This window comes from Gastrolobium bilobum, unplaced genomic scaffold (assembly GCF_033153095.1).
Source record: "Gastrolobium bilobum isolate Gb01-03AN ecotype WA unplaced genomic scaffold, APGP_CSIRO_Gbil_v1 utg34743, whole genome shotgun sequence".
Classification (NCBI taxonomy): domain Eukaryota; kingdom Viridiplantae; phylum Streptophyta; class Magnoliopsida; order Fabales; family Fabaceae; genus Gastrolobium; species Gastrolobium bilobum.
The window spans coordinates 188780-216764 of record NW_026897180.1 but is presented as its reverse complement, the minus strand read 5'-3'; the positions used below and the strand labels follow the sequence as shown (position 1 = coordinate 216764).

At 39.6% G+C, this 27985-nt stretch overlaps 1 protein-coding gene across 1 annotated transcript; it reads left to right on the top strand.

Annotated features, from left to right (window-relative positions):
• Positions 1 to 26378, top strand: LOC133304711 (somatic embryogenesis receptor kinase 2-like). Its single transcript, XM_061504763.1, has 11 exons — positions 1 to 415; positions 1041 to 1173; positions 1298 to 1369; positions 2070 to 2213; positions 5091 to 5162; positions 5255 to 5326; positions 5411 to 5523; positions 6088 to 6219; positions 6303 to 6644; positions 25564 to 25958; positions 26054 to 26378. Exons 1-11 carry the CDS (start codon positions 331 to 333, stop codon positions 26366 to 26368), a joined length of 1875 nt encoding a protein of 624 aa, XP_061360747.1. The 5' UTR covers positions 1 to 330; the 3' UTR covers positions 26369 to 26378.
• The last annotated feature ends 1607 nt before the right edge of the window (positions 26379 to 27985 follow it).

Here is a 27985-nt window from a genome sequence, read left to right as displayed (position 1 = left end):
TCAGAATCAAGAGAGAAAGTGAAAAAGAAACTTTATTTTATATTTTTTAACTTGAAGGAAAAAAAAAGTGGGAAAATGTTATGATTTTTGTTTTATTTTTTTGGGTTTCTGGGTTAATCTGAAATAGCTTTATTTTGATGAGATCGTGTTCTGGGTGTGTTGCTAGTTGGTAATGGTGGTGATTTTGGGGAAGCTAAATGTGAGATTTGGGAGTTAGGGTTTTGTGGCATTTTGGGTTTGGAGGAGAAAAAGGTGTGAGCTTTTTGTGATGGTGTATTGGGGTGTGAGTTATCATTTGGATCTGAGGTTTCTAGCTCTACTTAGTCTCTAATGGAGAGAAAGTTCTGGGGATCAGCTTTCATCTGGTGGGTCATTTTAGCTCACCCATTATGGCTGGTTTCTCCTAACATGGAAGGTTTGTATTAAAATTCTTAGCTTTTGTAGCTCATCCCTTAAAGGAAACAAAAGCATTTGCTTTTGAGTTTTTACTTGTTAAGTCTTTGATTGTGTTTGAGTTGGGTGAATGGTTTGAACCCCTTAAAAATGGTTGTATTCCATATGCAGAATGTGTGTGATACTGCTTCTTGGTTTAGTATTTCATTCATGATGCCATATTTTATTCTGTTTTATCTAGTGGTTGTGGAATGTAAAGTATTTGAACGGTTCTGTTGGGTTCATCATTTTTTTGGGTACGAGTAGTATATATGATGTAATGAATGATTACTCATATTGCATTGGAACAGTGTTCGCTAGACTTTTTATTTTTCCCCCTCAATTCTTTTTTCTTAATTCGTTTAGTAGGTTGGCTGATTCTAATGTGTTAATTCGCGTACTTCAGTTACATGTAACTTTTCTTTTTGGCTTGAAATGTATTGCTCCAATCCTATCAATATGATGCTTTCTTAGCTGCAATTGCGTATCACATATGTTTTGCAACTTTGTATCTGGAGATGATCATCAGTATGGACTTGGTACCCAATTGTATTGTGATTTACTGATTTTTACAGCACCTGATCTTTTGTTCTTGTATTGTGAAACAGGCGATGCCTTACATAGCCTAAGGACAAATTTACAAGATCCTAACAATGTTTTGCAAAGTTGGGACCCTACACTGGTCAATCCATGCACGTGGTTTCATGTAACATGCAACAATGATAATAGTGTCATAAGAGTGTAAGCTACTTGACCCTTGATATCTGTCGTATATATGTTCATTCTGTGTGTGAAACCTTGTACAACTTAATTTCATAGAGGAACTAATTTTTTTAATGTTTTCTTTCCTTTGGTCTGATGTCAGTGATCTGGGAAATGCTGCTTTGTCTGGTCAACTTGTTCCACAGCTTGGCCAGCTCAAGAACTTACAGTATTTGTATGTTATGCTTTCATCCTTCGATGTCTCTTTTTGGTTTTGACTTCGAATACAATAGTGTATTTCTTCCTTTCTTATGTTAACAGGGGAGGGGGTTTTGAGGATTGGTCTTGACTCTTGAGAATTTTCTAGTCTCTATTTGTTTGTACGCTGTTGTCTATGGATTATTGAAAGATTTCTAAGTTGAAAATTGATTTGGCTAAGGGTGGTTTAACTAGCATTATAATTGTGCATAGGTCTCTTTGGTTAAGCTATCTATTTGAGTTTGTGAGATTCAACAGTTGCATTTGACTTGATTGGAAGTTTCTTAAAGAGGTAATACGATGCCTCCTGCATTTTGGGATTCCGTGGATAATATTCAAAATGTTCTAATATTTGAAAAGGAGCCTTTTGGGAGTAAATCCACATAGAAATTTTCCTGTATTTGTATGCGCATTTGATTTTGTCCTGAAGAAACTAGTGACTCTAATTCCTTCTTACCACTAGATTTTTTAATGAATTTTATAACTGTTACAGCTGTATTCCTCATATTGAGAAGACTGGGGCATGCCCTTGAAACAAATTCTGGGATTGCCTAGCAGTTTCGCAGATGAAATTTTCATGAAATCATTATAAAAGTTTAGCAAGATGCTATTTACAAATTATTAATTTGTATATCCGATATCTTCATATTTTTTAATGTAATTTTTTTTCATTATAGGGAACTATACAGCAATAACATTACTGGCCCAATTCCAAGTGACCTGGGAAATCTTACTAGCTTGGTGAGCTTGGATCTGTACCTGAACCGTTTCACTGGACCTATCCCAGATTTATTGGGAAAGTTGTCAAAATTGCGTTTCCTGTGAGTATACTTATTGTTGGGATGATTTGTTCTATATATATGGTACGGACATTCTTAAGGAATTATTTTTGGTACGAATTCCAATATGTTAAGATGTAATATAAGATGATGACAAGGCTTTCCAAATGGTTAGAGATATAATATAAAATCATTCATGTTCTCTCACCCAACATTTTAAGCTTTTGGGTGAGTTGGTTCGTGACATGGTATAATAGACTGATAAGAACCTTAGGAGAACCTCACCCCACAAGTTAGCCCATGAGGTAGGAGAGCCCAAAGTTGATATAAACCCCACACCAGAACTTTATGTTTCCGATGTGGGACCAAATCCCAAACCTTGGAGTAAGATTGTAACATTCCACCACGCTGCGCATCCCCGGCGCCCACACGGGCTAATTTTGCGCTAGCCAAAGTCTATATAAACCCCACACCAGAACGTTATGTTTCCGATGTGGAACTCCAAGTCTCATACTTTGTAGTAGGATTGTAACATTCCACCACACTCTGCAGCCTCGGTGCCCACGCTAGCTGCAACTGGCTTTGCGCTAGTCTTTTACTAGCCATGGGCGAACACTGCACTGCTAGCGTCACCACCCGCGCAGCTTGATTGCAACCGTGATAGTGGAAGACTCTGATACCAATTGATACAAACCTTGGGAGAACCTCATCTCAGAAGCTAGCCCATGAGGTAGGAGAGCCCAAAGTCCTTATAAACCCCACACCAGAACCTTATGTTTCCAATGTGGGACTCCAAGTCCCATACCTTGGAGTAGGATTGCTATAGAGTTTGATCCTTGCTGTCTCCATTCTTCTAGTAAAAAGTTGCGTTTTAGCACAAAGCTAGGTGGGGCTATGTATTGTTCACACTTCTAGCCCAAAGGGCCCTTGTGTGAAGGGCGTGTTAAAGATATAATGTAAGTTGGAAACAAAGCTTTCACCATGGCTAGGGATAATAAAACCATTTTTTGGGAGAGTGGGTTCATGAAAAATTAGTTTGTGGTATATTGATTCCCATTGGTGTGCATGAAAAGATAAATATCATTGAAGTGCCATCTTCCAGATGTTAACTTTTGAAATTGAGATGAAAAATTAGACTTTTATGGGTTATAACAAATCTAAAAATCAGATGAAGTACATCCGACTATGGTTTCATGTTTGATGCAAATTCTGTGTATTAAGTGGAGTGCTCTACAAAATCGAAATCTTGAAATATGCTATTTGACAGTTAAAACAAATCAAAAGAAACTTGTTCTACATAAGCAACATTCTTGAGAGAAAACTGACCCTTAATGAAAACAAGGGTGCAACTGTTGTTTCTATGTGCCTGTCAGTGTTGTTAAAATTGTGTGCAAGTACGATCCTACGTTTTTGGTGCTTCCTGCGATTTAGATTGCATTTAAGATTGCTTTGTTGTGGAGTCATTTGGGATCATAGTGATGAATTGTGAAATTGGTGGGATCGTTCGATCTCACTGTTCTTGCAATTGGGAGAAAAGCCCAATACCCAAAATTGAAACCCATGACTGCAAAAGAAATCCATGACCTGAAAAGATTTAATGTTGTTTTGAAAACCCTAACTTCATGTGCAACTGTCATCTTCATGCTTCTTTCTTGTGAATTGACTTCACCTTCAAGCTTCTCCTTCTCCTTCTCATCTTCTGCGACTGTGGCGACACTAATTCACTGTGTCTGTGCTTGTGCTTGCGTTTGCATCTGCAATTGATGAATACAGTTCCGCAATCCTTTTCTCTCCTTACGTTTGCATTTTCCATCTGAAAGTTGGGTTATGCTTTACTCCTCATTTCAGCATTATATTATTGTAAAGAACCAATTCAACCCAAAAGCTTAAGCTATTGGGTAAGGCTACATTAATGGTTTTTATATATCTCAACACGTCCCCTCACACGAGAGTCCACTGGGCTTGAAGGGTGGACAATGCATAGGCCCACCTACCTGTGCGAAGAAAGAAATTCCACTAGAAAGAAAGTGGGGGGCGGTGAGGATCGAATCCAGTATACCGAGGCTCTGATACCATGTAAAGAACCAATTCAACCCAAAAACTTAAGCTATTGAGTGAGGCTACATTAATGGTTTTTATATATGTCAACAATTATTATAGCCTCTGTTCTGCAAAATATTATTTGCAAAGTTTGGAATAAATTTTTATAAAATTAATCATTACATCTTTTTGCATCTTTTCTTTTAGATAAAAATTTCCTTGAATTCGGTAATATTTTGGAATAATTTTTTATATTTTAATTCTTTTTGAATTTTGTTGTCTTTTTGTGTTTGTTGTTTTTTTCGAATGAAGTTGTCATTTAAATATTATTTTATATGTATATATAATATTTTTTAAATTAAAATTAAGGACGTAGGATCTTACAATCCGTGTCGAATCCCATGATTTACGATCTTTCTATCCCCTTCCGATCTTTTGAAAGATCTCGATCTTGACAACCTTGGTGCCTGTTGAAAGATTGGGTAAGTTTAATTACTCATAGAATGAAATTTTATTCTATTCCTATATACGGTCCCAAAATTATTCCCCCTCTACCCCTCCCCTTCCCCCTCCTCAACATTTTGTTTTCATTTTCCCTACCAGCATCCCATTGCTACTTCTCTTGCATTTGACCCACTTCATTTTATGCATAAAACTAGGCTTTAATGTTTTTTTTTTTAAGATATTGAATTAATTGTAAGAGTAAACCAGAAAAGGGAAAAAATACCTATTGTTACTTTGACATAAATAGCTATCATTTTTCTGGTTAACGGTAAAACTGTTAAAGCTTGTTTTGGTGCCTGTTAATCTTTATGTTCTTGTTTTTTGGTGTCACTATAGATCTAATATTGTTTCCCTGGTCTGTTTGTCTAAGGATAGCCGGCTTAACAACAACAGCCTGATGGGTCCTATCCCCATGTCACTGACTAATATTTCAGCTCTCCAAGTGCTGTAAGCGCTTGTTTACATCAACATATGTGATTTATTTCCCACTTCAATATTTGCATGCGATTTTTTTTCTCAATGTTTATGTTTAAATGCAGGGATTTGTCTAATAATCATCTCTCAGGTGTGGTTCCCGATAATGGCTCCTTCTCATTATTCACTCCTATCAGGTTTTTTTCCTGTGCTTTGAGCTATTCTTGCAATCACTGGTTCTGACTTGTAATAGATTTCTGAATGGATTGCCCTTCTTGCAGTTTTACCAACAACTTGGATCTATGTGGCCCAGTCACTGGGCACCCTTGTCCTGGGTCTCCCCCATTTTCTCCTCCTCCCCCTTTTGTTCCCCCATCCCCAATCTCAGCTCCAGGTAATCTATATTGCTGATTTGAATCTTTAAGTTTTGATGACACTGTTATTTATAAATCTGGCATGTCTTCTGTTGATATTACTCTTGGCTATCCCAGTTATTTTCATAGTGTCAATTTTAACTTGAAGCTCATGTTAATATCAATGGCGTTGGCTATTTCAATCTTTTATGATGGATGTGGCTTATAATGACTGGCCATATTCCATCTTACGATTTTTTTTCTATTTTTTTATTTATTAATTGGCATTTATGAATGTCGAATGCCTGAGTATGGTAATTTTACATTCATTGTGTTAGGAGCTCTTACTGTCTCCTGGTAGACAGTTTCTATCATTTTACATAGACATGTTGCTCATTTTCCATTACTGCTCTTCATTGCCTTGTTAAGTTTTGAAGATTAAATTCTCTGTTGACCCATGTGGAATGGCAAGTCATTGGTTGGTTATATCTTCTAATAGGTTCAATATCTGTTTTTGTTTACATTTGTATTGTTCTATATGTTCCTAGAAACCTCGAGATAAAAGAAGCACTGATGTTCCAACTTTCCTCTATGTCTAAGTGCAGGAGGTAACAGTGCTACTGGTGCAATAGCCGGAGGAGTTGCTGCAGGTGCTGCTCTATTATTTGCTGCTCCTGCGATTGCATTTGCATGGTGGCGTCGAAGGAAACCACAAGAGTTTTTCTTTGATGTGCCTGGTGATCTATCCCATCCGAATGAGTACTGCATCAGTTGAACAAATTAACTGGATGATATTTGATTTCCTTTCATCTATTTGCAGCTGAAGAGGATCCTGAAGTACATCTTGGGCAGCTTAAGAGGTTCTCACTACGAGAACTACAAGTTGCAACAGATACTTTCAGCAATAAGAATATTCTTGGAAGGGGAGGATTTGGTAAGGTGTACAAAGGACGCTTGGCAGATGGTTCATTGGTTGCTGTGAAAAGATTGAAAGAAGAACGCACTCCTGGTGGGGAGCTTCAGTTTCAGACTGAAGTAGAGATGATCAGCATGGCTGTGCATCGAAATCTCCTCCGTTTGCGTGGGTTCTGTATGACACCAACTGAAAGGCTACTTGTTTATCCTTACATGGCTAACGGAAGCGTCGCCTCATGCCTAAGAGGTACAGCTTTTGCATATTTCTCCCCTACTTTGTGGAAGGCCATTAGGCCTGTAAGCAACAAAATAGAACATGCCTTTTATAGAAGCTTGTACCTTAGTTTTTTACTATGAAGTGACTTGGAGTTGAGGTTTTTAGTGGATGGCATTGAGTTAAGTGTGATCTCCGTTTGGCTTTTAAGTTTTTCAACAGTTGTGCACTGATAGGGTACTGATGGCACCAAGGAAATTCCAATTGACACAGAAATTATATTGAAATTATGGGACAAGCCCGTTCATACAATCACCAATGCTATATACTCACTCAAATGAAACAGTAAACAGGAAGATAAAATTCTACAGACACCCTAAGACACCTTGAGACACTTTGAATGAAAATTACACGTAAAGAAAGCAATAATTCTCAACAGTAATGATAATAGTGACCTCCCTTAATGAGGAAAAAGAACCCCACTCCTCACCAAGTTTCCCTTCTCTCCATAATTGCATACTTCATAACTGACTATCCCTTTTTCCTCCTTTTTCTATTTAACCTCTGGTACCTTGTTCCATGCTTCCTCCCACCGAGCCTTCACCATTCAGTGCCTTCCACGTGTCACTTTTTATACCAAACTCCTTTGCCACATTCTTCTTCTCAACGGCCACCAGCATTTGATTCATCTTGCCTTGATCCAATACTGGTCCCACACTATTAGGCTGATCCCTGCCTTGATCCAAGTCTGGCCCCACATTATTGGGCTGATTCCCTAAGCCCTTATGTGTTTTCTTTTGTTTTTTCCCTCTCATAAGCCCATTTCAGGGGTCCAATAATACCTCCCCCTCCAACATTCACCTTGTCCTCAAGGTGAAAATTTGGAAATAATTCCTGCATTTCTTCCATGTCCTCCCATGACCACTCACAATCTGGCAAATTGTCCCACTCAACTAGCAGTTCAATCTTCCCATTTAATAATCTACGAGCATCTCTTACAGCAAAGGGTTGAACTTGTAACTCTAGAGATTCGGTTAGACACTTGGAAGTGATAACAGTGGCACATCCGGACTAACAACTTTTTTTAATTGAGAAACATGAAAGACCGAATGGATACGTGAATAATTAGGAAGCATCAACCTATGAGCTGCTGGTCCTAACTTTGCCACAACTTCAAATGGTCCATAGAAACGCGGACTGAGCTTTTGATTGAGATGTTTAGCTAAAGATCTCAGCTTGTAAGGCTGGAGTTTTAAGTAAACCTTATCTCCAACATTATAAGTAACTTCTCTTCTTCCCTTATCCGCTTGCATCTTCATTCTTTCCTGGGCCTTACACAAATTCTGTTTTAACTCCAGCAATACTGCATCTCTAGTCTCTACCCACTGATCCACTGCAGCCACAGAAATTGACCCCTTGTCAAATTGAATCATGGAAGGAGGGTCTCTTCCATACAAAGCTTTGAAGGGAGTCATGTGTGAGGATTTGTCGTAAGAGCTATTAAACCAAAATTCAGCCCAAGGAATCCACTTTGCCCAGCTCTTAGGATGACTACTAGCAAAACACCTCAAATAAGTTTCAAGGTACGGTTCACCACTTCTGTTTGCCCATCTGTTGGGGATGATGAGCTGAGCTGAACTTAAGCTTAGTTCCTGCAGCTTTAAACAACTCTCCCCAAAATTTACTAAGGAATAACCTGTCCCTATCCGACACTATGGATTTAGGGAACCCATGCAATTTGATAACTTCCCTCACAGACAGTCCAGCAACTGTTTCAGCCGTAAAAGGATGGGTGAGAGTAATAAAATGCGCATACTTAGTTAAACGGTCTACCACCACCAAAATTGTATCCACCCCTTTGGACTTAGGCATTCTAGCTATGAAATCCATAGACAAATCTTCCCAAACCTGATCAGGAACAGGCAGTGGGTTCAATAACCCTGCTGGCAGCAAGTTTTGATACTTTTGCTGTTGACACACTCCACAATTTTGTACAAACTTGATGACATCACCACGCATTCCTTTCCAATATAGTAGGGCAGAAATGCGTTTGTAGGTTCTGATCTCCCCTGAATGTCCTCCCCAAGGAGACGAATGAAACTCTTCAAGAATAGTGGGGATGAAATTAGAGGTGCGAGGGAGTACCAACCTGTCCTTATACCACAAACAACCTTTTGCTACATGATACCCCAGGTGAGAAGAGCTATCATTAATGATCTCAGTCATCAACTTTCTAATTCCAGCATCCCCCAACGCCTCCTCTGATAGTTTCTGCAAATCAGAGCTCACAGGAGTGGACACCACCTTACATTCCATCATACGAGACAGCGCATCCGCAACTTTGTTTTCCAAACCTGGCTTGTACTGAATCTCGAAATCAAACCCCATAAGTTTAGCCACCTACTTCTGCTGTCCATCTATCAACACTCTCTGCTCAGTAAGATATTTCAAGCTCCTCTGATCTGTTCTAACAATAAAGTGACGACCCAACAAGTAATGCCTCCACTTCTGCACTGAAAATACAATAGCTTTGAGTTCCTTTTTATACACAGACAAGGTTTTATCTCTTTCAGAAAATGCTTGACTGAAATAAGCAATTGGCCTTCCATTTTGCGTAAGTACTGCCCTCATTCCTACTCCCGAGGCGTCGGTCTCCACTATTAACACCTCCTCAAAATTAGGTAAAGCCAACTCCGGCAATGACATCATAATATGCTTCAATTCTTCAAAAGCTTTTTGGGCTGAGTCATCCCAAACAAATCTGTCTTTCTTCAGCAGCTTAGTCAATGAGCTAGCAATGTGACCATAATTTTTTTTTTACAAAACGTCTGTAATACCCGGTTAGTCCCAAAAAACCCCTGAACCCCTTCAAATTCACTGGCACAGGCCACTTCTGTATAGCTTCTACCTTAGAAAAATCAGCCTTTACCCCTGACCCAGATATAACATGCCCCAAGTAATCCAATTCTTTTCTCCCAAAACTACATTTCTTCAAGTTTGCCACAAAACAGTTCTGCCTCAACACTTTTAGCATTTGTCATAACTGAGTCCAATGAGATGATTCATCCTTGCTGTAAATTAGGATATCATCAAAAAAGACCAGAACGAATTTACGTAAAAATGGCTTAAAAACCTCGTTCATCAAGGACTGGAACGTAGAAGGAGCGTTGCGCAAACCAAAAGGCATCACAAGGTACTCGTAGTGACCTTCATTAGTCTTAAAGGTTGTCTTCTCAATATCCTCCTCCCTCATTCTGATCTGATTATAACCAGATTTCAAATCCAGCTTTGAGAAAATCGAAGCTCCTAATTCATCAAGCAACTCATCTATCACCGGCAGTGGGAACTTATCTGGAATGGTCACCCTATTTAATGACCTGTAGTCTACGCAAAACCTCCAGCTTCCATCTTTTTTTTTTTACCAAGATCATGGGACTAGAAAAAGGACTAGTACTGGGTCAGATCCAACCCACCAACAGCATCTCCCTCGCAAACTTCTCCAATTCTTCCTTCTGATAGTAGGGGTAACGGTATGGTTTTAGATTAGGGACACTGGCTCCCTCATTCAGAAGTATACGGTGATCACAAGTCCTCTCAGGGCGTAACCCAGATGGTTCCTTAAATACCTCAGGGAATTACTCTAAGACTTTATAAACCCATTCATCAGAATTTTCAAAAGACCCCTCATTCAATCCCACAAATCCGAACTCTACGTAATAATTTTCCACTCCCTTTTTCATAGTCTTAGCCAATTTTTTATAAGAGATGAGACCCTTGGACAGAAGTGGATCTCCAAGCAGCTCAACCGTCCCTTCACCGTTAGGCACACGTAAGAATAACTCACGGGAATTAGCCCTTATTTCCCCCAATCCCTCCAACCAAGCATACCCAAGAATCACATCCTCTCCCTCCAGATTAAAGACGAAAAAGTCTTGAGTTACTGACATACCTGGAAGATCCAATTTAACCCCTTTGCAAGTTCCCAAACAACGAACTTGGTTACCGTCTCCCACCGTCACCGTAGGAGATTCTTCTACGTTCACCTGAAGATTCACCTTCGCTGCAACATGCGGAGCCAAGAAGTTATGTGATGCTCCCGTGTCAATCAAAACCACCACTCTTCTGCCCTCAATATTACCCCACAACTTCAAAGAACGGTTGGAAGTCAAACTCTTTATGCTGTGGATACTCAGTTGAATGTTTCCCCCCATCTCCGTACCCTCTCCGTTACACATCTCAAGCTCGCTATCCTCTTCGTCACCTGTTCCCACCATCATCACGCTCAGATGTGCTTGCGGACATACATGATCTGGTGAATATGGTCCGTCACACTTGAAGCAAGCATTCCGACGTCGCTTATCGGTCACCTCCTCTGGTGAAATGTGTCGGAAACGAGCACGACCACCGCTGCCGCCATTTGAGCTCAGTCCCATCATACTTCCATTGCCGTCATTAGGGTTACTTCCCCTCCTGAATTGTGATTTGCGTTCTGATTCGAGGTCCCCATCTCATTGAATTGGGAATTCTTATTTTGGGTTAATGGGCCCATTTCGCAAATTTCCTCTAGATGCATTACGCCCATTTGAGCCAGAGTTGCGATTAGTGAGGGCCGCTCGTGAATAATGTGGGCCATGTCCATTAATCGGCCCAAATCTGCCACCCTCTTGGTTAACTCTTCCTCTAACCTCTTCCCTTTCTTCCACACGTTGGGCCATCGTCATCATCGCGCCTAGGTCACGCAGGTTATGCAGACGAACCTCTGCGCGAAGTCCATTGAGGAATGTTGCTTGCATGACGTCTTTGTCAGTGTGTCTCAAAGGCGCTGAGAGTAACTCAAATTTTTCGCGATATTCAGCGAACGTTCCCAGTTGTCGAAGGCACATAAGAGCTTCATAGGGATTTCCTGAAGATGAAGGATGAAAACGACCCAAGATTGCTGCTCGAAAATCAGCCCACGAAATGGTTGGATTCCTGTGTTCCCACCACTGAAACCAATTCAGTGCCCTCCCTTTCAAGCACACGGACACGGTTTCAACTTGTTTTACGACCGGAATCGATAGATCCAGAAATATCGCTCTGCATGATATAACCAGCCATGAGGATCTTCACCTGAAAAATAAGGGACCTCTACTCTCCTCCTTCGCTCTTCTTCTCTGACAATTCCGTCCAGATCCACTCCCTCTTCTTCCTCAACATGTGCTTTAGACCCTCTACCAAAGCTCCTTGAATTTCTTCCTCCCAAGTTGGTGATTCTCTCTAGAATCTCTGCAAGGGTAAGATTCACCTGTTGCATTGAATTCTCCAAGTCACTGATTCTTCCATTCAGCCCCACGTCGCTCTTCTCAATATCAACCAGTCTCTGTTCCAGTTCATCGATTGTAGACTCTATCCTTGATCTAACCATTCAATGCACTCACAGGATCAAGTGCTTTGATACCAATTGATGGCACCAAGGAAATTCCAATTGACAGAAATTATATTGAGATTATGGGACAAGCCCGTTCATACAATCACCAATGCTATACTCACTCAAATGAAACAGTAAACAGGAAGATAAAATTCTACAGACACCCTAAGACACCTTGAGACACTTTGAATGAAAATTACACGTAAAGAAAGCAATAATTCTCAACAGTAATGATAATAGTGACCTCCCTTAATGAGGAAAAAGAACCCCACTCCTCACCAAGTTTCCCTTCTCTCCATAATTGCATACTTCATAACTGACTATCCCTTTTTCCTCCTTTTTCTATTTAACCTCTGGTACCTTGTTCCATGCTTCCTCCCACCGAGCCTTCACCATTCAGTGCCTTCCACGTGTCACTTTTTATACCAAACTCCTTTGCCACATTCTTCTTCTCAACGGCCACCAGCATTTGATTCATCTTGCCTTGATCCAATACTGGTCCCACACTATTGGGCTGATCCCTGCCTTGATCCAAGCCTGGCCCCACATTATTGGGCTGATTCCCTAAGCCCTTATGTGTTTTCTTCTTTTTTTTCCTCTCATAAACCCATTTCAGGGGTCCAACAGGTACCAAGTATCAATTAAGAAGGCATTTAAAAGATAAGAACGTTGCAAGAGTAAAGAACACTATATTTATAACCTTAATCCTTCAAACTTGGTTACAACTCAAATTACAATGAAAAATCCCAGAAAATTAACCAAGTCAAGATAACAAGAAAATGATAGACTCTAAACCAAGATTCCCCAAACGAATTACAACCCAGGGCATTCGAGAGGCCTTGGTTCTCTCCCAGAATTCCAACCCATACCCAAAATTCCAAGATAATGCTATTGAATTATTCCCTCCTATAAGTAAACGTGTGGGTGCTGATCGTGTGAACAGCAAATGCATGCGGGTGCCGATTGCGCTGACTCAGCATGGGGGGCTTGTGATCCTCTATGTCTCTTCCTTGCATATAAACCTGTTACTTAGTGCCACGTCTTTATCAACACTTCCTCCCAAAACAACCACCTTGTCCTCGAGGTGGGAGTTAGGAAATTGGCGCTGAATGTCCGTAAAGTTTTCCAATGTGTTATGAAAAGATGGTAGGGACTTCCATTTAATCATGAATTCCATCCCTCCATGTGCTGTGTGCCTCCATTGCATAAAATTTTCAAGTTCAGTCTGGAGTACCCATTCTTCGGATAAAACAGGGGGCAATGTTTGTGGCTGTAAATTAGGCGAAATTGCCTTCTTTAATAAGGACACATGAAAGACGGGGTGGATCCTACAATCAGCTGGGAGTTCCAATTTATAAGCCACTTCTCCAATTCTGGCCAGAATTTTATAGGGACCATAGTATCTTGGACTCAATTTCTCGTTGAGCTTTTTTGCCGAAGATTTTAATCAGTATGGCTTAAGCTTTAGATAAACCAATTCCCCTTCCTTAAAGACTACTTCCCTCTTATAACAGTCGGCCTGGACCTTCATACAGTTCTCTGCCAGCCTCAGATTGTGTTGCAATTCATTAAGGATGGTCTCCCTTTTAATTAACAGTCTTGAAACTTCATCAACTGCAATATTATGTGCTTTTGTTGGAAAAAGACTAGGAGGATTGTTGCCATATAGTGCCTTGAATGGAGTCATGCGAGTGGACTCTTTGAATGTGGTATTATACTAATATTCTGCCCAATGTAACCATTTGGCCAGTGCTTGGGCTACAAAAACAACGCAAGTACACCTCCAAAAAGCGGTTAACCACTGCTGTTTGCCCATTAGACTGTGGGTGATAAGCAGTGGTATAGTTCCAGTGAGTACCGAATATTCTGAACAACTCTGACCAGAAGGAACTAAGGAAAACTCTATCTCTATCTGATACAATAGTGCTTGGGAACCAGTGAAGCCTAACGGTTTCCTTGACAAAAATTTTCTGCTATGGACTTGGTTATGTATGGGTGACTTACAGCCACAAAATGGGCATAGTTCATCAGTCTATCAACGACTACAAAGATGGTGTCAACTCCAAAGGCCCGTGGTAGTCCTCAAACAAAATCTATTGAAATAGCAGACTAGACTTTAGAGGGAATAGGCAAGGGATTCAACAATCCATCTGGAGACAAACTTTAAGTCTTATACTGTTGACACACGCTACAAGCCGCCACATAATCCTTATTCTGTTTTCTCATCCCTTTCCAGTATACAATTCCAGCAATTTTCTTGTAAGTACGTAGAGTACCGAAATTGCCTCCTATTTGGGAATCATGGAACTCTTTAAGCAACGAGGGTATTAATTGCGAATTCGGTGGAAGTACCAATCGCCCTTGATAGAACAACCTTACTGTAACACCCCGTTCTAGAACCGGTTTGTTAACATTGCTTTATGATACTAAGCGCAGTTACAATCACATTGGTCCAATTAAAAACTCGGATAAATTTTTCTTTTTAAAACTTACTATTTTCCTTTTAAACAACACCAAATTTAAAATAACCAATTGCGTGACTATATCTGTATGACATTGCGGAATAAATGAAACTAAGTTTAACATCCTTTTCTTATTTTGTTAAAGTTCAATACTAATCTATCTTCATTTTCATTAAATTGGGAATTCTCTACTTCATTTATGGTTCTCATCTCCTACTATGTTATAGATCTCTCCGTTAGCTTCGCATGGGTTCAAACCGCGCTCAATTCGAAGCTCTGTAGCTCGTGTTATTCCAATTTTATCAAACTAAGTTCGTGCTGTTTTCGAGTAGCGCGCTTGAGCGTTCTACTGGGCGCTTGAGCACCCAGAGGCAGAAAATTTTGCCATCTCCAGGTCTTCAGTGCGCTTGAGCACCCAAGGGCAAAGATTTTTCCTCTATTTCATGCACACGGTGCTGGAGCGTTCTTATCAGCGCTTGAGCGCGCTCCACCTGGGGCAGACTTGATCTCCCCTGTTTTTAGTTGTTCACTTGAAGGAGTTCCTCCCTCCTTCTCCAACTTACTGGTACCTAATTGATAACCTTAAACACATGTATCATAATATCCAATAGGTCATTGATCCTTCCATCAATTTATACCATCCATATGACATTCTTTACAACAACCAAGTCTTAAACATAATCCAAGTGGCATGGACATCCCCATGCTCACGAATATCCAAAATGATAAAATGAGGCATATACAATTGGATTTCGTAATACAACTAGTGATCAAGAGATTTAGAATTATATATGAACAACAAAAGCATGGTAAATACAAATACATGCAATATCATGTTCATATACTAAGTTCTCTACACAATGAATACTAACATGTGCATATACAAATATTCCAAAATAACGTATGAATCTCATGCACCAAAATCTATCTCCACCACTAGGTGGGCCTCTTGCCCGAAGCTCTAATATGCTCACCTGAACCTGAAATGGTGCCCTAAAACGTGGGGTGAGATATACATATATATCTCAGTAAACCCAGGGTACTGGAGGGTCACTCCACCCAATGGCTCATTCAATGTGCATGCAATGATACATATATAAACAATGTAACATACAAAATCACATAACCAACTGGGCACAATCCAAGAACATCCATACAAGGATTCCGTTCAAGGACCCCATCAAACTTCTCCCGGGACGCTTCCTGGCGCCTCTCCCATGGTTAAGAGACTATGGAAAATCCAACTGGAACTCTCAAGGAGACCTATCCAGCAGAAGTCCCACGTTTGGAGCTCCCTAGTAGCATAAACTGGCAGAAGTCCAAACCAACACATCTACTGGCCAGAGATTGCAATTGCAATATCACACAACATGCCACACGCATGTCAATCAACATGTCAATAATACATGAACATACTATTACACACGTTTTCAAAGAGCACACATCCAACCATCACCCCCAACATGGGCATGGTGGAACACACAAGGGGATTAACCCCAGTTCCAAGAGTTTACCTCAATTCCACATGCAATGCTCTCCAACGTAAGCTCCAAGCTTAGTCTACTTTTATTGAGTCCATGAGAGGTAACATATAATGATCAAATAACCTTGATCATCAATAATTGGATACAACCACACAATTACACAACATAGTCAACAATTCTCACAAACTAACCCAATTTCCCTCAAAATGTGCCTACATAGTCGATGGGTGCATTACAAGGGATTCTGATAGGATCTGATAGATTATCAGAATAAAACGCAACAAAACACCAACAATGGCCAAGAAGAAGATCTGGATTTTCTGATTATATTGAAAAAGAAAGACAAATTACAGTGTTCAAATGAAGGTAATGAAATTACAAAGAAGAAAAGAAAATGGTAGTTCAACACGTTAAAGAGGTGTTGATTCTCTCCCAATTGGTTTCCCAGCCCAAGTCCCAAGTCCCAATTTCCTAGCCCCCTTCTACATGAGCCTTACCCCTGATATATAACAAACTCCCCTAATAGACTTGCACAATGTTCTCACCTAGTCCACATCAGCACCCACTCTCTACTTTTAACAGACTTATCATCTAGAATATTCTTTGCAATAGGTGAGTCAGTAGATAGGGGTTGTATCAATACTCCCCCCCTTTAAGCACCTTGTCCTCAAGGTGTAAATCAACTCTTGAGAACTTTATTCCGGGATCCCATTGCTTGAATTGAAGGGAGCCATGTATGCCCGAAGAATGATAACTACCACGGGATCCCATTGCACTTCTTCAATCCCCACTGACCAATAAAACTTCATTCCATCCTCATCTCTTGTGTATACAAAAACTTGAGGAGCATTCTTAGTGATAACAAAATAATTTGTAATGGGCTGTATATTCAATGCATGAGGACAATAAGCCAAAATTCTCAAAGCAAATTCACATTCTGCCAATACCAAAAAAATCCCATGAAACTGAATCCACTTGAGAACCCTCCATTTGGGGTACTTGGAACTGTCCACCTCCAACACAGGGTCCCATTGCCCCTCTTCCATTCCTCCATTTGGTTTTATGAATAAGCTTTCAAGAGTCTCTGCACTAGTAATGTTGTTGGCTTCCTTTGTCACTTCACCCACAATGCTATCAACATTTAGAAATGTTGTAACAACCTCTATCAGTGCCACATCCATAAAATTGGAGTATACATGATCATCAACACCCTTTAACCCAACCTCTACAAAAGATGGAATTGCCGTTAATTCAACTTGGTGGCCAAAAGCATGTAGATGGGTTTGGGTATGATGCATGGGTGATTTTGTCTTTCTAATAACCAAGAAAACGTGAGCTTTGTTAAAGCAACCAGCGAATAAGGTGATATGAGAACACTTATGCTCCAAGAAGGGAAAAAAACAATTTCTTGAGCTCTTCGTTGTCTACCAAGGTCTTCAAAGTGACTTCAATTTCATATGTAAAGATCGAATAATCTATTAGAGAGTTAACAAGAATAGTGACTAAAGGTCTCATACTGGTTGTGAAGCCCTCCTACAACCGAGATTCCACCCCTTCCTTGAGACCAGCTTGCTAGAAAGCCCCCTCCAATTGTCGACAGTTTTGCCTCAACGAGTCCATGCTCCTCAATAGTGTCTCACGCCACCATGGAACGGAGATGGCAGCGGTGCGAAACCTGAAACAGACGCTCCGTTGCGCCTGATATGGTTCCTAGCAGCCGTTCGCGCCGTAAACCAAGAAGACTATGATTTGTGGTTGGGGAAAAAATTGAGCTAATGGGTCCATGACAAACCTGATAGGCCCACTGCCGTTTTCTTGTTCCTGGGTGGCCAAGTCTGTTATCAAGTCCAGCTTGTTTAGACCTTGCTCATGTTTTTTGTGCTCACCTAACTCATACAAATTCATGGGCTCACAAGCCCAGTCTTCCAACAAAATAGAAACATATGAAAAATGACCATTAAATCGGGCCGAGATTTGGGCTGAATTTAGAACTTGGCCCAACTGCAACTTTGACCTAGTTGGGTTTATCTTCTCCGTTGCATTTTGTTCATCCGTTTCACATTCATCCCCAACCACCATTGTACCTGCACTTAGGCGCCATCCACCGCTTCCGAGGTCCAAATCCGGTGGTTCCGGCAACGAGGGTGGGTCAATCACTATCGCCTTTGGAAGTGGCAGCGCCATCACTTGCGTAGCTCCCTTTACTAGTTGAAACTCGTCTGAATTTTTTTTTTCACACTCTGTCGTCGATGGCTCCACAGCTGCGAGCGGCTGTTCTAGCGATGGTGTTGGTGAACCTTCTCCCTTAAATATTTTGTTGATTTTCTCCTCTCCTTCCTTCTCTTTCAATGGTGTCATCTCTGCATCTGACTTTAGTTCAGAGTTGAAATCTTCATACTCTGTTTCAGCTTCGTCATCTTCCAAGCAAATCTCCGATTGAAATTCCTTGAAGAAAGCTTTTAAAATTTCCACCAGCTAGCTGTTAGGTTATGCCAGATCCAGAATCGATACCAAATGCGAGCATTATCGGTGAACCGCTTCGCAGCTTCCTTTTGCTTTTCATTGTCTGAAATTCCATACCCCTTAAAATAAGGCTCAACTTGGATTGACCATCCCCAAGCATCTTCCTCACCAGAAAATATAGGAATTCTTATTTTGTGAAATTGCTTTTTGATTTTTTTTTTCAAAGCTCCCCAAATCAGAGAGCTCTGATACCAATTGATAGGATCTGATAGATTATCAGAGTAAAACGCAACTAAACACCAACAATGGCCCAGAAGAAGATCTGGATTTTCTGATTATATTGAAAAAGAAAGACAAATTACAGAGTTCAAATGAAGGCAATGAAATTACAAAGAAGAAAAGAAAATGGTAGTTCAACACGTTAGAGAGGTGTTGATTCTCTCCCAATCTGGTTTCCCAGCCCAAGTCCCAAGTCCCAATTTCCTAGTCCCCCTCTACATGAGCCTTACCCCTAATATATAACAAACTCCCCTAACAGACTTGCACAATGTTCTCACCTAGTCCACATCAGCACCCAATCTCTACTTCTAATAGACTTATCATCTAGAATATTCTTTGCAATAGGTGAGTCGGTAGATAGGGGTTGTATCAGATTCCCAATGGTTTTCTTTAAGTTTTCACCTCCATTTAACATCCTCATTAATACCCCAAGAAACCAACAATCAATTTTATCAACCTCATTTATGACTACCAAGGTGGAGAGATTGATGAGGATGTAAATCACAGAATCAGAGCAGAGTGGATGAAATGGCGCAGTGCATCTGCATTTTTGTGTGACCGCAAAATCCCCCTGAAGTTAAAAGGAAAATTCTATAAAACGGCAGTAAGACCGGTAATGCTATATGGAGCGGAATGTTGGCCAGCACATAGGCAACATGAGCATAAGATGGGAGTAGCAGAGATGAGGATGTTAAGGTGGATGTGTGGTTACACAAGGATGGATAAGATAAGAAATGAAGATATTCGACGAAAGGTCGGAGTAGTACTGGTAGCCGAGAAGATGAGAGAACATAGATTGAGGTGGTTTGGGCACGTGATGAGAAGACCCATGGATGCTCCTGTAAGAACAGAAGTTTGTTACCAAGAGCTAAACACAAAAAGAGGCAGAGGTAGGCCGAAGCTTACTTGGGGGAAGGTAGTAAAACAAGATTTAATGGAGTGGGATATAGATTGGCGGACAGTATGTCTTAGAACGGAATGGAGAAAAGCTAAAAGTATGGTGGAGGGTTAGACCCGCTGTTATTCCTATGTTTCAGATGGTCCCTTTTTAGTCTTTTTCCCCTTCATTTCCTCCACTTCTTCTTGTCCCTTTCTTTTTTCCTTTTATTTATTTATATATACATATATTTATATTTTATTTTATTTTATTTTTATTTTATTTTATTTTATTTTTTATTTTTTTATTTTATTTTTTATTTTTATTTATTTATTTATTTTACTTTATTTTTCTTTTTTTACTTTTTTTTCAACCGTTTTGTATCTTTCATGTGAGTTCATCTACCACCGATCCCAATTAATTTGGGATAAAGGTGTTGATGTTGATGTTGATTTATGACTTCCAACCACAATACAATCACAAAATTTCATTAAGTTACCAATTTTTTTCACCATAGATTTTATTGGCTCAATCATCATTATTTACCATTACAAGCAATAAATTACAAAGGAGCAGCGTCATTAAAGGTTCCTAACCACCTTAACCCTCTTACACATAATCAAACATATACCCATTTTTCAATCTTTATAAAAACTTAAAGAAAATAAGGATTCTTACCACCAATGATGCACCAAGGCTCCTAGAATGATATTCCAAGCAACCAATCAAGAATTTCAAGCTTCAAAGCCTCCCATCTACAACCCTAGGTCGAAATGTTCTTGGAGGAAAAACTCTTCACACACTCACTTTCAAGGGAAAACTACAATATGAAAGTTGTTCACTAGGTGATTTGGATGAAGTTTGGTGTTGAAAGTTTTCTCTCAAAGTGTCTCTAACTCAAGATAAAAAATCAAAGCTTCCTTCCCTCACAACAATGGTGGAGCTCAACGGTGAAGAGGGAAAGAGGAGAGAGAGCGTGCAGATTTTGGTGACACAATACTCTCTCACTAGTGCTTAATTCATTCACTTAAGTGGGAGTGGGTCCCACTTATCACTTAATTCACTTAAAACATCCATTTTAATTCACTAATTTCAAAATCCATAATTTTTATCCAAACTCCACATGTTTTTATTTTCTAAAATATTAATTCCATTTTCACACTTACTGGTACAATTATACTACCGTATTTTATCCGGTAAAAATCACTATTCATCAAAATTTCTCAAAGTATACACCAACTCCAAATTTCGTATTGAATCTATTTCTGGTATTATTTTCCTCAAATTAAGCTCCGATTTAACGTTACACTGTCTAGGTTATTTTTCCCCTGATGGGTATTTTGATCCCAAATATCAGGATTTTCACTAATTAAACCCTCTAACCCTCAATTAAACATCTAACATCATAATTAAATATACGAGGTGTTATACTTACTTCACACATCTCAAATCCAGAATGGGATTGCGGATTCAACAGTAAATCTTGAATGATGTTGCGCAGCTTTGGATAAGCTCCACCCTCCTCCTCCAATTCTGATAAATTATTTAATTTCAAATGGGAAATGGCAGCGAATTGCATTTGCCTAGATAAGGCATCCACAACTACATTCTCCTTGCCGGGCTGATATATGATCTCAAAATCATATCCAAGCAACTTCGATGTCTATTTGTGTTGCTCTTCTCCCAGGGCCTTTTGATCTGTAAAGAATCGAAGGCTTTTTTGGTTCGTTTTAATTTTAAAATGCCTACCAATTAGATAATGCTTCATTTCTAGACAATAAACACTATGGCCATGAGTTCCTTTTCATAAACTGATTTAGCCAAAGCCTTTGGGAAGAATCCCTAATTGGGCAATGGGCCTATTTCTTGCATTAATACAGCTCCCACTCCCCTACCTGAAGCATCAGTCACCACTGTAAATTCCTTGGTAAAGTCGGGTAGAGCCAAAATTGGCACCGAACACATCAACTCCTTCATCAACTAGAAGGCCCCTTGAGCTTGCTCTCCCCATTGAAAATTATCTTTTTTAAGAAGATCCGTGAGTGGTTTTGCTGATTTACCATAATCCTTGACAAATTTTCGATAATAGCCGGTGAGGCCCAAAAATCCCCTTAACCCTTTGATGTTTGTGGGCTCTGGCCATTCCTTCATTGCTTGAATTTTCTTTGGATCTGCTATACCACACTCTGCTGATATAATGTGCCCAAGATATTCAACCTGTGGCTGCCCAAAGCAACATTTTTTTCTATTCAACAACAAATGATTCCTTTGAAGAGCTTCAAACACCGTCCTAAGATGGTTTAACATGTTCCTGTTTCCTCTGGCTGAATATTAATGTCATAAAAAAAAACTAAAACAAACTTGCAAAGGAAGGGTCTCAGCACCTCATTCATAAGGGCTTGAAAGGTAGATGGGGCATTGGTAAGGCCAAAAGGCATTATCAATTACTTATAATGCCCTTCGTGAGACCTAAAAGCCATTTTAGGAATATCTTCTCTCATAAGGATCTGATTAAATCCAAATTTTTAATCAAGCTTGGAATACAATTTTGACCCTCCAAATTCATCAAGTAATTCACCAATAACTGGGATTGGGAATTTATCAGGAACAATATTTTTATTTAAAGCCCTATAATCTACACATACACTCCAACTTCCATTATTTTTTTTTAACTAAAGGGCTAGCATATAGGCTGATACTCTGCCTAATCCATTCATTATCTAACAACTCAAATACAAGCCTTTCTATTTCAGTTTTCTGATAGTATGGATACCTTGGTGGACGATAATTTGGAATTTGGCTACCTGGCTTCAGTGTTCTAGCATGATTCTGACATCTGCTGGAAGGAAGTCCTGTTAGCTTCCGAAATAAATCCTGAAACTCCATAAACAACTCTTCTAGTTCCTTTCACAAGGTGCCTTTATCTTCTCCTTCCACCAATTTTTGCTCGATCACGAATCCTTCCCCTTCATTGTGGAGCGCTTTGACTATTGACTTCAACGAGGCTATGGACCTTGAAAGTGATGGGTCCCCTTGTAGGATAATCTCTTTACCCTTATGATCTATCTTGAGAAACATTTCTTTAAAGTTGGCTCAAACTTCCCCCAACCTCATAAGCCAATCATGACCAAGAACTACCTCTACGCCTCTTAGGTCGAACAGGTGCAAGTCTTGGGTGATTAAATGCCCTTGCAAATCGATACAGACACCTCTGCACACCCCTTGACAAGAGACTCGATGGCCATCACCAACCTCCAGCAAGTATCGTGGCGTCTGGTCCACTTTTAGCTTCAGTCTCTTTGCTACCTCCTTACCCACAAAATTATGGGAAGCACCACAATCTATCAATACTACGACCTGCTCGTTCCCAATCTTTCCCCATAGACACATAGTCTGGCTAAAAGAGAGACCTAGTAAACTCTGCATAGAAAGCTGTAGAGCCATTACCCCTTTGTCCGCGTTGGAGAGAACAACTTCTTCCTCCATAATCCCTTTGCCTTGTCCGTCATCGTCAATGATGATTAGATGGAGTTGCTTGACTTTACGTCTGTGGTTTGGGTTCCACTTTTCTTCACATTTAAAGCAAAGTCCAAGCCTCTGTCATTCGCGTACCTCCTTCTAGGTGCGACGATGACCGCTGCTGTAGTTGATGGTGCTGGATTGACTCTCTGTGGTGCGATTGGCTCCCATTCTAGCAGGTGACGAGCTTAGGGTTCCAGATGAGTTGATGACTCTCGAAGCTTCGCTGGTTGTGGGCTTTGGGTTAGTACTAGTTACATTAATTGAACCCGAGTTATTGACCCGACCCGTTGATAAACCAAACCCCAATTTACTGGATTGGGCTGATTTGGCGCTCCAGTTCATGTTATTGGGCCTCTCTCGACCCAAACCTTCAACCTGCCACACTTCGTTTCTCCTCAATTTTGAGAGCTAGCTTCATAATCTCCGATAATGTGGTGGTGGGATGCATTAGAACTTCTTCTCTGATGCAATCGTTTAACCCATTGAGCCAAATTCCTCTAAGCATCTCTTCATCCTCGTACCTGAGTGGACTCGCAACCTTTTCAAACGCTACGCGATAGTCAGCGACGTTCCCTGTCTAGCGCAACATCAACAATGGCCTGAGCGGATTATTTTCCATTTTCGATTGGAATTGGCTAAAGACTTCTGAACGAAACATGGCCCAAGTGGCATTCACAGTGTTGGGTTCCCACCATTGATACCAGTTTAGTGCCTCTCCCTCTAAGTCTAAAAGCACCACCTAAAGCTTCTCGTTATCTGCCATGTCATTCACCTTGAAGTATCGCTCAACCTTGTTGAGCCTCCCATAAGCATCTTCCCCAGAGAACACCGGTAGCTCTAGCTTCCTCGTCTGGGTTTCCACCCTGATTGGCCCTTCATCGTTTTCTCCGTTAGACTATTTGGGTCCTCTTCGCCGTCGATTGTTCCCTTGATTCCCTGTTGGCCACATTCTGAAGAACCTTGTCCAGCCGTATGAGAATCTCCAACTGACCCTCCTTTGTTCGACGAACCCTCTCTACCAATTCCTCATATCTCGTTTCCATTCTTTTGGTCACCACCATTCAAAGCCCTCTCGGATCAAAGAGGCTCTGATACCAGGTTATAGGGTACCAAGTATCAATTAAGAAGGAAATTAAAAGAGAAGAATGCTGTAAGAGTAAAAAACACTGTATTTATAAATTATAACATGAATCCTTCAAACTTGGTTACAGCTCAAATTACAATGAAAAATCGTAGAAAATTAACCAAGTCAAGATAACAAGATAATGACAGACTCTAAACCAATATTCGCCAAAACCAATTACAACCCAGGGTATTGGAGAGACCTTGGTTCTCTCCCAGAATTCCAACCCAATCCCAAAATTCCAAGATGATGTGTAACAATCCAAACAGGAAAATTCCAGAAATAAAGGAAACAGAGTCACTTTGTATTAAATTCAGAAATTCACTGTATCAATTACAAATCAATTCCATGGCATATTTCAGCCAGAAACTCCCTAATTACTGAACTGAAATGGAAAAAGGAAATAAGAAAAATGCAAGATAGATTCAGAGGTGTTGGAGAGCCTCTGATCTCTCCCAAGGTCCAAGTCCTGATTACTCCAAAGATGCGTGCCATTCCATCTTGATTCTCTTTTATTCCCATGCGCTAACTGTTTGCTGACTCAGCCACAACGTTTGTTGCACCAGCTGCTATATGGTGAGTGTTATCATGTGTTGCACCTGTATTAACGTTTGTTGCACCGCTAGGAGAGGCTAATTCCCTGATACGCTGCCTATGGTAAGTCTTTAATATACGAGGAGTTGTATCATGATGCTACTGAATTATTCCCTGCTATAAGTAAATGTGTGGGTGCTGATTGTGTGACCAGCAAATGCGTGCGGGTGCTGCTGCGTGTGGGTGCTGATTGTGCATTTTCTTAACTAACTGCTGACTCAGCATGGGGGGCTTGTGATCCTCTACGTCTCTTCCTTGCATATACTTTTCTGATCCTGTTACTTAGTGCCACGTCTTTATCATGCACTTTCCTTTCTATTGAGCTCCCTCCTCATCCCATGGTTTGTATTCCTCTCATCTTTCAGCTAGTACCTCTAGGTGTAATCCCTTGGCTGGGAAAAGATTCTCAACTTGATTTTACAATATCTTCTGAAAAGTCTATACAAAATAAATCCTATGCTCAAACTAAATTGCGAAGAGAATGTAAAAGTATAAAAGACTAAGCTGATTTATTCAAATTGAGCATTAACACCAAAGTTACACCCGAAGCCCAAAGTGTTTAGTACTGTATTATTACATCTATGCTACTGTAAGTGAAATGAACATAGGCCAAACCACAGGTAAGTAAACTAAATTTGTACTACTGACTCAGGCTTACCTTTTCTATGTTAAACTTGAGTTGTTTACAGGATCTTTTCCTATTTAGCATTGTCTTATAATCTTGTATTTGCATTATTCTAGAGCGTCCAGCACATCAAGAGCCCCTTGATTGGCCAACTAGGAAACAAATAGCTTTGGGATCAGCAAGGGGTCTTTCATATTTGCATGATCATTGTGACCCAAAGATTATTCATCGTGATGTTAAAGCTGCGAACATTTTGTTGGACGAGGAGTTTGAGGCTGTTGTTGGGGACTTTGGGTTGGCTAAACTGATGGACTACAAGGACACCCATGTTACAACTGCTGTACGGGGCACAATTGGGCACATAGCTCCAGAGTACCTATCTACTGGTAAGTCTTCAGAGAAAACTGATGTCTTTGGGTATGGTATAATGCTTCTGGAGCTGATCACTGGACAAAGAGCTTTTGACCTAGCTCGGCTTGCAAATGATGATGATGTTATGTTGCTTGATTGGGTAAGCACGATGTTGAACATTGACATTTACTCATTTGAAGTTGGTGCATCTTCCTCCGTTGGCATGAATTGTTAAGCATTGTTTATATGTTTTAGGTAAAAGGACTTCTGAAAGAGAAAAAGCTAGAAATGCTGGTTGATCCTGATCTCCAAAACAATTACATAGAAGCTGAGGTAGAACAATTAATCCAGGTTGCACTGCTTTGCACACAAGGTTCCCCTATGGACCGGCCTAAGATGTCGGAAGTGGTGCGAATGCTCGAAGGTGATGGGTTGGCAGAAAGATGGGATGAGTGGCAAAAGGTTGAAGTTCTCCGCCAGGAAGTGGAGCTCGCCCCTCATCCCAATTCTGATTGGATTGTCGACTCCACTGAAAATCTACATGCTGTTGAGTTATCTGGTCCAAGGTAACTTGGCACAATAGTAAAAGTAAAGAAGAAAATAGAATTATTTATGACATTTTTTTTTAACTATAAAAAGTTTTCTTTCACTGTTTTTCCTTTCCTGATTACATATCTCACTCTCTTGTAAGTCAAGTCCACTGGCATTGTATTCGTTTACATTTGTGCATAGGGTTCACTTTGTTGAGTTACAATGTGTATTATCATCTGCTGTAGTTTGACGAAGTGATGTTTACTTAGGATGAAACAATTGCAGCTCATCTCTTTGTACACTATCTTTCATACTTTTTCAATCTGCAATTTTTACTTTTCTTGTTTTGATGAGTATGCTTTTCGTAAAGATGTGTCTGGGAGCTCATCGTGTGGTATTTATATGGATCGTTTACCTGCACAAGTTTGTGCTATATATAGACTTGCATCAAATTTGGGTTTGTTGTGATTAAAACCCTGAACTTTTATTATATGCCATGCCTTGGATTAGTGGCAAGTGGCAAGGTTGCTCCTTTATAAACCCGGAGTTCATGGGTTTATGTCTGGAAAGTAATCTTTGTAAAAAAGCGAGTAAGGCTGCTACCCGTGTCCTTGTAAATGTGTATGGAGTTTGTCCTTTTATTTTACTATATCCATTGCATTTGTGTATTGTCAAGATGGGGTTTCTTTATTCCTCTATGGGAAGAAAACAAAAAGGTTTTTTTTTTTTTTTTAAAAAGAAAGGGGAGATGTTATACTTACAACCTATTTTTCTTTACAACCTCTTACAACTAATATCTTAACCATTGATTTCCGTGAATCAACGGTTAAAATTTATTGTGAATTAATAATTATTTAATAAATTTTATTTGCTAAAATTTTAACCGTTGATTGACGGAAATCAACGGTTAAGATATTAGTTGTAAGAGGTTGTAAAGGAAAATAGGTTGTAAGTATAACTTTTCCCAAAAGAAAGTACTTCTTTTTCTTTAGTCTCTGTGCCTGATCTTCTATGTCGATGCATTTTTATTTTCTTGTTTGATTTCTTGTTCTAAACCAACCCCCTTGCTTCATTTTTTTCTATCTCTAATCTTATTTTTCGTGCTAATACGTTCATAAAACTTTTTTTTTGTTTTCATGTGGGCGCTTACTATCCGTGATTAGTTTATGGGAAAAGTGAGTTTTTTTTTTTTTGGATAAAAAAATATTTTTAAATGATACAAGTTGTGTCATTTCATAAATGAAAAGAGATGTGAGTATCACTAAAAAAAATAAAAATATGAATTTTATTTCTTTGTGTTTATAAAATAACACAAGTTGTGTCATTTAAAATAACACATATTTTTTCCTTAGTTTACATTCTATTTACCTTTTCTTTTAGAGTCAATACCAATAGTTCTTGAATTTTCTGTGCATATAGTGATACTTGGCACATTTTTCTACCATTTTTTTTGGTGTCCCCTTCCATCAGTCGTCACCTTATCATTATTGATAAAATATATTTTATTTATACTTGATTTTTATACCACAATTTATTTTTTATTTTTTTGGTAAACATATACCACAATTTTATTTGAATGATCTTGATTGTATTTGTTAGTATTTTTTTTTATACCTCAATTGTTTATTTATTTTATTTACTTAATTATTTCAATTA

Bases quoted from the DNA above. Each gene is read 5' to 3' on its own strand.
- LOC133304711 (XM_061504763.1), top strand. From the start codon at position 331: ATGGAGAGAAAGTTCTGGGGATCAGCTTTCATCTGGTGGGTCATTTTA. The intron at 1,370-2,069 runs GTATGTTATGCT...TTTTCATTATAG, and splicing joins CTCAAGAACTTACAGTATTT to GGAACTATACAGCAATAACA. The intron at 2,214-5,090 runs GTGAGTATACTT...GTCTAAGGATAG, and splicing joins TTGTCAAAATTGCGTTTCCT to CCGGCTTAACAACAACAGCC.